General features: G+C 43.2%; 1 protein-coding gene across 1 annotated transcript in view; it reads right to left on the bottom strand.

Annotated features, from left to right (window-relative positions):
- The window catches only part of SHQ1 (SHQ1, H/ACA ribonucleoprotein assembly factor), a gene marked incomplete at its 5' end in the record, with an annotated part of 122571 nt that overhangs the window by 29219 nt on the left and 80767 nt on the right, over positions 1–12585 (bottom strand). The window contains one exon of the mRNA XM_080914430.1: positions 11147–11267. Coding sequence (XP_080770556.1) covers positions 11147–11267 — 121 coding nt within the window. The remainder of the gene's footprint in view (positions 1–11146; positions 11268–12585) is intronic.

Raw genomic sequence — 12585 nt, 5'->3', positions numbered from 1 at the left:
CAGAGAACATTCTGGACTATCCTTTTCCTCTGCAAATGACTTGTCTCTGTACAAGATAACAACACATGACTGCAGGACCAGAGGTGGTTAATTATTGAATCTGGCTCCTCTGGGAAGCCTCCTCTGGGTGCCAGCCTCAGCACCACACTTACAAGTGATACTGTTGGAAAGAGCAGGAGATGTGACCTACACCCCATTCTCACTTTTACACACTCAGAATTTCTCTACAATGCTACTCTTTCCTGGGAATACATTTACCAAAACAGATTTTACTGACTTACAACTTTTCAATACATTGAGCATTACTGAGCATTATTAAAAGGGGTCAGGAACTTTGCTTCATGCTAGAGAACCAAGTTTAGTAAAACTTTCATCCCCTAAAAATATTCCCTCACAGTACAGAGTTCACTAGGCCCATGAAGAATAAAATCACAAAATCAAACTTTATGGTTAACTACACGTCTCACCTCATATAAGACTTTCTTCCCCTTTCCTCAGAACACAATCTATTGCTTGTTTCAGAATTTCCTCACTGTGTGTGTATATATATGTACATGTATGAGAAGGTCAGAGGTCCTTGTCAGGGGTCTTCCTATTTCCTCACTGTGTGTGTATATACGTACATGTATGAGAAGGTTAGAGGTCCTTGTCAGGGGTCTTCCTAGACAAGTTTTCTGGGTTTTTTTTTTTTTTCTTTTTTCTTTTCTTTTTCTTTTTTTTTTTTTTTTTGAGTGTTTTGAGACAGCATCTCTCACTTAACCTGGAGCTTGCCTGTCTTAGTTACTTTTTTATTGCTGTGATAAAACACCATGGCCAGGGCAGCTTATAGAAAGAAGGCAGAAGCCCCTTACCATCATGACCAGGAGCATGGGGTCAAGTAGGCAGGCATGGAGCTGGAGCAGCCATATCTACAACTCACAAATAGGAACTAAAGAGCACACTGGGGAGGTCGGGGCCCTTTGGAGCCATAAGCCCTCGAGACACACTTCCTAATCCTTCCCAAATAGCTACCAACTTGGGACCAATTATTCAAATACCAGAGGACATTTCATTCAAAACTTCACATTGGCTAGTTGGGTTGACTGGCTGACCAGCAGCCTCAGGGTTACAGACACTGCCATGCATGGCTTTTTCACATGAGTTCCTATGTCAAACTCAGGTTCTGGTGCTAGTACAACATGCCTTCTACCAGCTGAGCTCTCTCCCTAGTCTCAACTTCTGCTCCTTAATGTTTTAAATTAACACATTGGAATAAAATATGATCATCTATTTCAAATTATATTCTGTTTTTCTCAAAATGACACTTGGATCTTGCTCTTTACTTCCTGAATGAACTCATAAAAGTCCCCAAAGCAGGGCAGCAGGAACAGTCTGACAACCCACTTTTGATCCCTACAGCCGACTCCACCAGCTGTCCTCTCACCTCCACCAGTGCCTCCTCTTCCTTACAAGAATAAATAGAACGAGAAAAAGAAAACAAAACAAAAAAAAGAAAAAAAAAAAAAAAACCAAAAACCCAAAGCAAAGCTAAGTAAAGCCAAGCTGTGGTACCCTAGAAATCCATTCTGCCCACAAGTGACAGCTGGCAGCCCCTGCACATCTGCTGGAGAGGGTGTGGCTGCAGCACCTCAGCTTCCATGCCTGTGACTTAACTGAAACAAAGTGCCAAGAACTCCCTAACCCCAATTCTTAATTTTCTAGGAAAGGCAACCTCTAGCCCTCAGAAAAATGAAATAATGGCTGTGCTTTTCCTTAGAGATATGGAGAACTGCTCCAGGAAGCAGTGGCCTTTTTTTTTTTTTTTTTTTTTTTTTTGATAAAGGCTGCTAGAGCCAAAGCCGAATGACGCACCCCTACTGCACAGACTTTCTGCCACATACCCAATGTCAGAGAAGCCTAGTCACTTCTCAGACACGCAGGTGGGAGAAGATCTAGTACAAGTTTCCTTTACCCCACACAGCTGTGTTTATGAGCCCGCTACGGTAAGCACACCTCATCTAGAAAGTCAAAGCAGCAGAAAACAGAATAGATAAAAGAATCAATTTAGAACACTTAAAATTTTCTAGAAACAGATGGTAAAACAGAATATGATCAATTTCATAAAGATATAAATTTATTAAGTTTAACAAATGTGTAATTTATCTTTGCAAAATGGACAAACCTCAACAGCTAATATTATCTTTATACTTTCTAATAGGCCAAATAATTGAAAATATCTAAACACGGACCATAAATGTGTTGATTTGGGGCTGGGGATGCCATCCAGTGGCAGAGTATTTAACAGTTTGTTTAAGGCCCAGGCTTGATCCCCAGAACTGTAAGGAAAAGGAAGGAAAGGGAGAAAGGAAGAGGGAGGCAGGAGAGGAGAGAGCTCAATACACTACTCTACAGTTTGCTGACCTGGTAGGCTGGTGCACACCTGTAATCTCAGCTCTGAGAGTTTAAAACGAGTCTGAATTCAAGACTAGTCTAGGCTACACAATGAGACCCAGTCTCAAACCGCAAAACGGTCAAATTCCTTAAATGATCTGTTATTATCTATATCTTTGAAATAAAAATTATCTCAAAAAATAAGGCTTTAAATTGGAAACAGTAAAAAAAAGAATGATAGAATTATGTAAAATAAGCATTACACAAAGGACTTAGAATCTGGAAACTGTCCAGAAGGGTCCTTTCCCAATACCCGAGGCCAGCAGCACACTCGGGGCTCTTACTCTCATTTCCCCAGCTTCTATTTATTCAAGATGTAGTCGGAGCAGGAAATGGGACAAGTCAAACGACCACAATCAATCTCATCACCTTCACAACACGCTGTGAATGTAATTAATCCTCTATTTATTTAGGGGACTTCACACCCCCTACAATAAGGCAGCAACTCCCCGCTGGCTTCGGTTAAGATAATTATGTTATAACAAGGATTGGGTTTCAATCATAATAGGCAGAAGAAAAGGAAATTGTACTTGAAGTTGTCAGGTTTTTAAAAAGCTTTTTTGTGACTCCATTCAGAGACTGCTCTTGACAAAGCTCTCCTTAAACAGAGCATTCTGCGCATGATAACCGCACACATGCCACATTAATCAATGTAAGCCTCCTCCTTGAGTAAGATATCCCGGCATTCAGGGACAGGGGAAACTCTCCGAGAGGTTCTGAATGTGGTTTACAAAACTTTCTTGACACATCACCACCCACACTCACCTGACCTGGACTTTTAAGACATAAAAATGCAAAAAGAGCAATGAGGTGACAGGAAACACCCTTTGCTCCTCCTGTAAATCAAGAGGCAGAGGGGACACAGGAGAAGCACTGCAGTCAGAGGCAAAGGAAACCCAGTCAAATCCCAGGATGGGCTGGGAACACAGGCTACTTAGACAGGTAAGGCACCCGCATGCATGTGTACTGCTGAAAGCTGTTCTACACGCTTCCTATCAGCACTTTCCCCCTAACCTCCATCATCCTAAGAACACAGGAAGGCACAGCCTTGCCTATGTTGTTTCCAGTGTTTTATTTTATTATTGTGTCAGCACACTGATGATGTGTGTGCTGAGACCTGTGATGATTCAGACCTCAGATGAGTAGCATCTCTACATGTTTCAGCACATTTCAAAGGCATTTAAGCTCCTGGACAATCGAATGTCTAAGGAACTAAGGCTCTAATCCAGCCTAAACAACAGAGAAAGACAGACATTAGGTTAAAACTGAAAAAACCAAACCTTCAATCACCAGGATGTGTCAATGCTGACTCATTACTGACACCACCACACCACTTAATATGGAACCCTGACTATCTTTGCACATCTTCTGTAAGTCTAAAATTGCATTAAAATAAAACATGGACTGAACTGAGATGACTCAGGTGGGAAAGTGCCTGCAGCACAAGAAGACTTGAGTTCAAAAGGCCAACAGCCATGGAAGAGGTCAGGCGCAGCCGGGGCCTCAGCACTGGGGACTCGGTGGGAGTATGTGGAGAAAGTCAGATAGATGCCCAGCCTGTTTCGTTTTTTTTAACACACGGTCTCCCCACCCCCGCCCCCGCCCTCACCTCCAATCTGCCTACAGGGCTAAGGACTTCTGGCTAAATTAAGGCTGCAAAGTGAAAGACAGAGACTCTGGATGGTTGACTTGGTGTAGGAAGTTACTTCTCCAACGAAAGGTTAAATGTTGAGTGTTACACTGTCTTCTAATGACAAACCTGTAGAAATTTCAAAATATAATTGTGATTTATTCAAGCATGTTAAGCCCTGAATTGAAATCATTCATGGTAAGACGCCTATTTGGGCAAGTCAGGTTGCTCTTCTGTTTTACTGTTTATTTTTAATTAAATCCACAAACTCATCTGGATGGAAGCAGGATTTGGCTCCACAAGAAAAGATTACTACAACACCAATATGTACTCCCTGAAAGGGTCTCCTCAGCGGCCTCTACTGCATCACCAGAGGTCAGCAGTGAGCCCCGGGGAAAGCTGCTCTTAGACTGCCCTTAGAAGCAAAGTGCCAATGAATCATGGGATTACAGATGTTCCTATGATCCAGAACCACAGTAACACTTTGAGACCAGTGCTCCTGAAGCTGTACTCAGAAAAATTATGTATGGGAACGTTAAGGGTTCATGAGAAGGTTTTGCTTTTACTTCTTTCATCCCAGCTGCACTTTCCCCTCCTCCTACTCTTCCCACTCCCTACCTCCACCTCTCCCCCAGATCCATTCCTTCTTTGTTTTACTTCAGAAAAGAGCAGCCTCCTTTTGGAGCAGAAGAGGGCTTTTGTTGTTGTTATTTCTTCATTTGTAATTTTATCCTACTTTAAATAAGTGTGTGTGTGCACGCTCATGCACGCACACATGCATGTGTACACTTGTAGGGTTTTTGTATGTGAACGTATATGCTTATGTAGGTCTGAGCTCAGGGTCTGTGTACTCTACAACCATTCTCTCCCTTACTTCATTTTCTTTTTTAGTTTTCTGACATGAGGTCTCTCTGTGTAACCCTAGCTGTCTGGAGCTTGCTATGTAGACTGAGCTAGGCTCTAGCTCAAAGAAGCCCACCTACCTCTGCCTCCAAAGTATAGGTCCTAATTTAGCCAGAAGTCCAGTGACAGGGAGACCCTGTCTGTCCCCAGGTCCGAATGAGATGGTGCATGCCTCTGGTATACTCTGGGCCCTGGGTAGTATAAATCATGTCACAAGTACCTTTAAAGCTGCTGTGACCAAGGTTACAGACAGAAGAAAGGATGACCACTGGGGCCAACCCTCTCTTCATCTCCTAGAATTACAAACCAATGGATCTATACCAATTCCCCTGACAGGAAGGGGATAAAAACTCAGGGCTGTGGATGGCTGCCTGGCTCCTGAGAGCAGCAGCCTCAGGGTGCATGGCCAGAGAGGCCACTGCCCCACTCTGCCAGGCTTGAAGTCCCCCAGGCCCAGCCACTTTCCAGCACCTGGGCTCCAGAGGACAATCTGCCTTCTAGGAAGAAGCTGGTTTCCACTGTCAAAGCCCAAGTGAGTTTCTCCTCCATGTGACTGAAACCAAGAGAACTAGAGACTTCCAGATCCACTAGAGTGGTGAGAGTTTCCCGTATGACCCGACAGCTCAGACGAGGATGGTGGCTCAGTCAGCAGCACAGGACACTACAAGGATAAGGTGTCCCAAATATAAGCAGCTCAGGCCACTCTTGCTCTCCCACTAGGCACATCACAAGTAGGTGATGTGCGCAGCACGTTGCTCCCATGCTTTCCTTGTCTCCCTGCACGGTTGTTTTCTTGGCCCGGAATGATTGTTGTTATAGTCACATGAGCACCACAGTCCCCAGCAACCAGACAGCATTTTCACTTTGTTGCTTAATCCATACCCTTCTCTGTCCAAGTTCTTCTCGAGGCATCTCGCCCAGCTGTGATCCAAATGTTCTTGGCATGTTTTCCTGCATGTTCCTTAAAGGCTGAGGCAGCATTTCCAAAACTGTTCTCTTCATCTCTCCCAGCCTAATCTCCACAGTATAATTAAACCTGTCAAAGGCACCTTCAGTGGTCAGGTTCACTGGCTCTCTCCCTCCCTTCTCTCCAAGCCTGTCCAAGTAGTTCCCCGACCTGCCTGCCTCCCCACCTCCTGCCTCTGAGCACTGCCATCACCCAAGCTCCCGTCACTTTATTTACTCAGCCTGGATCCTGACACCCTGAGGCAAGTCTTTCAGCTCCCACTCCACCCCTAAGTTCCTACAATGAGATCGAATGGTGTCACCCATACAGGTACCACTTAGCTTTTTGCTACTCGCCACTTCTGGGATGAAGTGATCACAGCTCCCATGGGGCCTCCAGCCTCAACTCTCTCCTTCTTATGCCCATCCTGTGTCCTATCCACAAGTCTGTGAGATCTTATGTAGACCATGTACTTTTCCTATGTCTGATACTTGGCTTTCTTCCTCACCCCATCTGGGTTTCTGACACAGGGTCTCCCCACTTAGCCCAGGCTGGCCTCAAGCTCTGCCCTCCAGCCTCAGTTCCCCAAGTGCTAGTATCATATGCCTATGGCACTATTTTTAACTCCCCCTCAACCCCATGCTAAGAACTGAACACACGGGAGACAGGAGCACTATACTGCACTGCATTTCCAGCCTTTTGACAAACTGTCATCCATCCTTAAGATCTTAACTCAATGCCTTTAGTGTCTAAGCCCACTTTCTGTTGCTATTACAGCAGGCCTCAGGCTGGGTGATTTGAGGTTTGTTTAGCTCCCAGTTCAAGAAGTCTAAACGCTTATCTTCCAGTGAGAACCAGACACGCCCTTGAAATGCTGGCCTTAGTTACACTGAGCTGATAGCTAACTGATGCTCCTGGCATATTTAAACCCCCATCCGGTTTGAGCCAGGTGTGTGGAACATGCCTGTAATCCCTGCACTAGGAAGCTGAAGAAATCCCGTTTCAAACCAGCAAAACCCAAATAAAACCAAGCCCAGACAGTTTATTGCCAATTCTCTTCCATGGACAGACACACACACACTTCCTTCTACAGTGAAGAGTGTCTTATTTAAAAAAAGGAAAAGACTTACTAGAAACTACATTATAAAGGGAAGATACTTATTGTATACTATTAAGTTACAAATGGGTGTGTACAATGTATTTCCATGGGTTTAAGAATGAATTGGGAGCCCTTGGAAGGCAGAGCAGGCGGATCTCTGAGTTCCAGACCAGCCTGGTGAGTTCCAGGACAGCCAGAGCTACACAGAGAAACCTTGTCTCAGAAAACAAAAAATAAATAAAACAAATAAACAGCTGGAGGAAGTACTGAATACTAATACTAACTCATCAAAGGAAGTGAAGGAGAACTTTCCTAGGTCTCGGGGCAATGAGAACAGAGCTGGAACACACTGCTTCACTCTTACCATCCTGCACTACACAAGGGGTGGAAAGAGCTGAGTTCTCGGAGGACAGATAATGGCGGGTCACATGAAAGACTCAGAGGCTCAGAGGCAGGAAGAAAGCCAGCACTGAACATAACTGAAAATTTCAACAAATGGACAAGTTTTAAAAAAAAATTTACATTTTGTTTACTGAGAGACGGGGGCGGGGGAAGAGAGAGAGAACATGCATTTACACAAATGTCATGGTGAATGGTGAATGTGTGGAGGTCAGAAGACAACTTATAGAAGTTGGTTCTCTCTTCCACTATGGTCCCAGTGACCAAACTCAAGGTTGTCTGTTGGGTCTGTCAGTAAATGAGCAATCTTCTCAGCCCTACTTCACAGCTTTTAAAAGTTCTATATTAAAACATTTTTTTTGTTTATTTTATGTGTATGGGTGTTTTGTATGAATGTATGTCTGTGTACTACATGTATGCAATACCTGTGAAGGCCATCCAGGGGGATCTGAAGTTATAGATGTGATCCACCTTGGGAGTGATGAGAATTGAATACCAGTTCTTTGAAAGAATGCTCTTAACTGCTGATCCATCTCACCAGCCCCCAAACCACATTTTTAGCAATGAAAAACTTCTCCTTTAACTAACAGGGCCCATTCAATTCAACTGTGCACACAACAAACAGTGATAGACCCAGACTAGTGTTCTTTCAAGGGACCTGGAAGTTTTTAGAAGAGATGAGGGCTTAGATTATCCCACTATGTGGAAGGCATAAGACGTACATAGTGACCCCTGACCCCTCACCCAAGTGCTAAGGAAGCATCTACTAACAAAACGGTTCATTAAATCCCTTTCCTCCAGGACAAGTTCCTAAAGGGAGCACTTTTTCTTTGACTTCACTCCTCCAGCCCACGAGTGAAGACTAGTTGTAACACATGGCATACCAAGGAAATATCTGGACCCACAAGGCAGGGCACTGTCACAGACTAGTTATCAACATCACTGCAAGCAAAACCACACAACCCTCACGCTGCCACTCAGGCAATGAGGAGCAGCAGGCACCATACTGGAAATCCCAGTGTGTGTACACTGAAGGAAACAAGGAATGATTGTTTTCCCCAGAAAAATTAATTTGCAACTTCGTAACTCATAATAAGAATCCAAAGCTTCATGCTTCAAAAACAGCAGATAGCACAGAAAGCAAAACACCCTCATGAGGCAAACCTTACACTGTTGCCATAGCTTCATTGTTTCAATGTAAGAATGACAGCATTTCAGTAAACTTTTGCCAAAGTAAATGTCTGACTGGAAAAAATGGAATGCTGGTTTTAGGCAAGTCAGAATTTCATACTTGTCTGGTACTTTCAAGAAAATGTTACACAGCTTTTTATTATTACAATCAAAAATATCAAGTATAGACTAAAGGAAATATAAACTATTGTGTAACATAAAAATGTGGTGGTTTAACTATATAAAACAAGACAGTAAAAGATGAAGGCAAAAATAGTTAAGAGGCTGCTCTATAGTTAATTTAGAAGTGAGAAGGTTCATAGGTAAAACACAAGAAAGACCATCAAAGCCTTACTTACAAAATCGAGGCTGAATTAGAAAGTTTAATAAAAATCAGATGTATTAAGAAAAGTGGTATTTCATCTGAAGAGAAAATGTGGGCTATCAATTTTATCACAGTAAAACAACAGTCTATTTAGGGAAAGAAAAGCTACACTCTAACTGGTGAAGTCGAAGAAGCAAAGCAGTTTATGAAGTAGGTGAGTTTCTGCAAGCTCTCTCTTCTTTCCTACTGCTGACTACACTATCCTTTTAGGAACAAAACAAAAAACAAATAAAAAAATCATTACCACTGGAACAATTAATTCCTGAGAACCTAAGAGTTCTACTGTTTCCTGTGACTTAAAACAAGTGTTTAAAAAAAAAAAACCTAGAGATGTCTGGTGAGTCCACAGCAACTGCACACTTATAGCTGCCTGTGGAATGCAGTGTAGTTTCTCTGTGTTTAGTGAGGAATGCCACAATATGGAGAGAATGCTCACAAAAAGGGATCCTGGCACCACCCTCCACACTCATTACATGTTTATAAAATCTCTGCTCTCAGGGAACAAATCACCTACATGCAGACTATTGCAATCGAATTTTATTATGAAAACAAGAGCAACACCGAGAGACGGCAGCAGGGTATCTCACAGCCCAATCAGCAGGAGTGCCAGATAAGAGATAGCCTGCCATTAAGACCTCAAGAGTTAAGGATTCAATTTCTCATCTGGCAAAAATCTACATTTCCAACACAGATGTGGACTCCATATGCTGCAGTCAGGTGCTGTCTGGAGCGATCCGAGCATCCTCCAGACAACAGCGCATCAGGTGGCTGCCACACTGCACTCTAATGGAATTGCTTCCTCGGGAAGAGAAGTAAGAAAGAAATTCCTATCACAGTTCATCCAAAGAGGTATTAAAAGGCAATTACTGCCGTAATAGAAGCCTTGTGCTCTTTCCCGTCTAGGTCAGCGCTGTGCCATCGTGTTCTACACCACTGAGGAATCATTCCAGTCAAGAGCGCTGTAAGTCCCAACGCACGGTCCCTTGCTACTGCAGTGTGGATCACTGGCTGTGCCTGAGGAGAAGCAGATCTACTCAAGTTCTTCCTGATGTAACAGTCAACCGACTGCGCTTCCTTGATTGGGACACTAACCACTTCTACACATCACGAAAAGTTCACTCAGCAAATGCTGGAGCCTACTCTTCAATATCTGCTTCAATACGCTGCAAGACAGTAAAATTTGTATTTTCTTATACTTTGAAACATGAACTCAGTAAGTCTGGGGTCAGTCAACAAAGGCACAGCTCTTGTTTGCATTAGATTTAAATATTGTAACTTTTACACATGTAAATGTCAGTACGCACGCATATACACGCAGCCCTGCCATAGCTATAGGTCTAGATACCCAGTCTTGAGATTTCCTATCAATTAGGTTAGCGATTCTGTGCGCATCATTAGGGTTTGGATCCAGAAGGTCCACATACCCATCTCTGAGTATGTGTCATGGTTAAGGGACCACCTGGGGGTGGTGGAGCCTTTGGGATTACATAGCTTTTGGACACAGGCCACTAGGAGTCATACAGCCTCACCTGACTTTTGGCCCCACTCTGACCTCGGCCACCATGCCTTGCTTGCTGTGTATCTTCTAAACCAATGGTTCTCAGCATTCCTAATGCTATGCACCTTTAAGACATGTGACCTTCAATTGTAAAATTATCTTTACCACTACTTCATAATGGCAATTTTGCTATTGTTTTGAACTGTAATGTTAATATCTGTGTTTTCCAACAGTATTAGTCAACCCCCGAGAAAGGTCAGAGGGGTCATGACCCACAGGTTGAGAACCACTGCTCTAAACTGTGCCACAGTGACTCATTCCTTCCTTCAGTTATTCCTCACATATTCTGCAATAGCAACACACACACCAAAAATCAAATTTTATCTACCTATACCTATCTCCCCCAAGCAATTCATCATACTGCCTATCTTAATGAACCTTGCCCTCCTCTTTCTTCCTGTCTTCTGGGTGTGTGTGTGTGTGTGTGTGTGTGTGTGTTCTCTCCCTCCCTCCCTTTCTGTGTAGCTCAAGTGAGTCCCAAATAGTGATGTCCCTATGTCCCTGCTTAGAATCCAGTCATTTCTAACGTGTTCAGCAGCTTTGGGTTTCTCTCACACTAAGACTTCCTCCCAGTGGTGTTTCACTGTTGCAAACATGTAGAAATTACTCAGGGACACACAACTTACTTGGCTTTCTGAATCCATACACAGTAGTCTGAGATGTAGAGATCATTCAAAATATATGCTGGGTCATTTTCCTGAAAGATTTTGTGAACATCCAGGAGACACTTTAAAACTGCACTCTTACCTGAAGGAAAAATTGAAAACATCCAGTCAACTGATGTTTTAAAAAAGGAAGAAAAAAAATCCGATTTCTTAGTTAAGAAATTAAGATCTTGAGAGGTAATATATTTAAAACAGTTCAGAGTTTTGATGGTTTCTTAAGAACATTTAAAGCTAGTGATCTAGCCCCTTACTCTTTATTTTTGAAACAGTCCTACTAGCTACCCAGGCTGTCTTCGCACCTGTGATCCACCTGCCTCCCTGCTGAGTGTCTGGGATTACAGGCCTGCTCTGTCGCCTGGCTAGAAAGCATGTTTTGGAAGAGAGAACTTGTGCTGTTTCAGAGGTGGCCCCTAACATCTATGAGACACATGCACACATGCACACTAGCAGTCTGAAGTGTACACACAGCACAATGCTCATTTCCAGCTTCTTCCCTGCAGCTCCTTTCACCCTCCCCAAACCTCTAGTCTTTTTTCTGTAGAAATGCCACTTACTCCTGCCCTCTCTCCATAGCTGATAGAGTCACCAAAATAGAGAAATCTAGCGGGAATCCGTTGTATCTAGTGTCCTTGTCCCTTTGGCAGTTGGAACTGTTCCAACAATTCTTACAGGTTCAGTTCACCTTTGGTTTTTTTTTTTTTTTTTTTGGGGGGGGGGGGTGATACTTTGGTTTTACCATAGGTATGTGTTAAATATTTTCTTTCTTCTTGAACCACTGCCTTCCACATTACCTACTTCATACTTATAATAAGCAGGCAGTGGAGATGTCCATCCCAATCACTTGACATACAATCTGAGTCCTGCCCTGACTTAACCAGACAAACTTGCCATCTTGCAGTTCTCAGTTTGCATATAGAACCATAAAGCAACATTGCTGACTGGCTTGCTCAGCCCACTTTCTAATACAACCCAGGACCACCTGTCCAGAAGTGGCACCACTCACTGTGGGCTGGGACTTCCCCCACCCATCATTAATCAAGAAAATACACTCACAGACTTCCCTATAGGCCAATCTGATAGAGGCAATTTCTGAATCACCCTTCCATCTTCCTAGATGACTCTAGCATGTATCAAATTGACAAAAAACTAGCCAGCACCCTAGTTAACTGGCTGACTGACCATAAAGAGTTTTAAGTAGTAATCACAGGTCTTTGCCAGAAAAAAAACAAAAACAAAAAACAAAAAACTTGTAACTTGATTTTACTTCTCCACGGTATGACAACCCCAAGGACCCCCTTCCAGTGTCATATCTTCTTAATATAACCAGATGAACAGAAAATGTAGGACTTAGGGTAGTAAGAAGAGTACTAGCCCATTCACTAAATCAATAGGGCGAGCCA

This window comes from Micromys minutus (assembly GCF_963924665.1).
Source record: "Micromys minutus genome assembly, chromosome: 3".
NCBI lineage: Eukaryota > Metazoa > Chordata > Mammalia > Rodentia > Muridae > Micromys > Micromys minutus.
The sequence above is the reverse complement of the archived record's forward strand: the minus strand, read 5'-3'. Positions and strand labels throughout refer to the sequence as shown.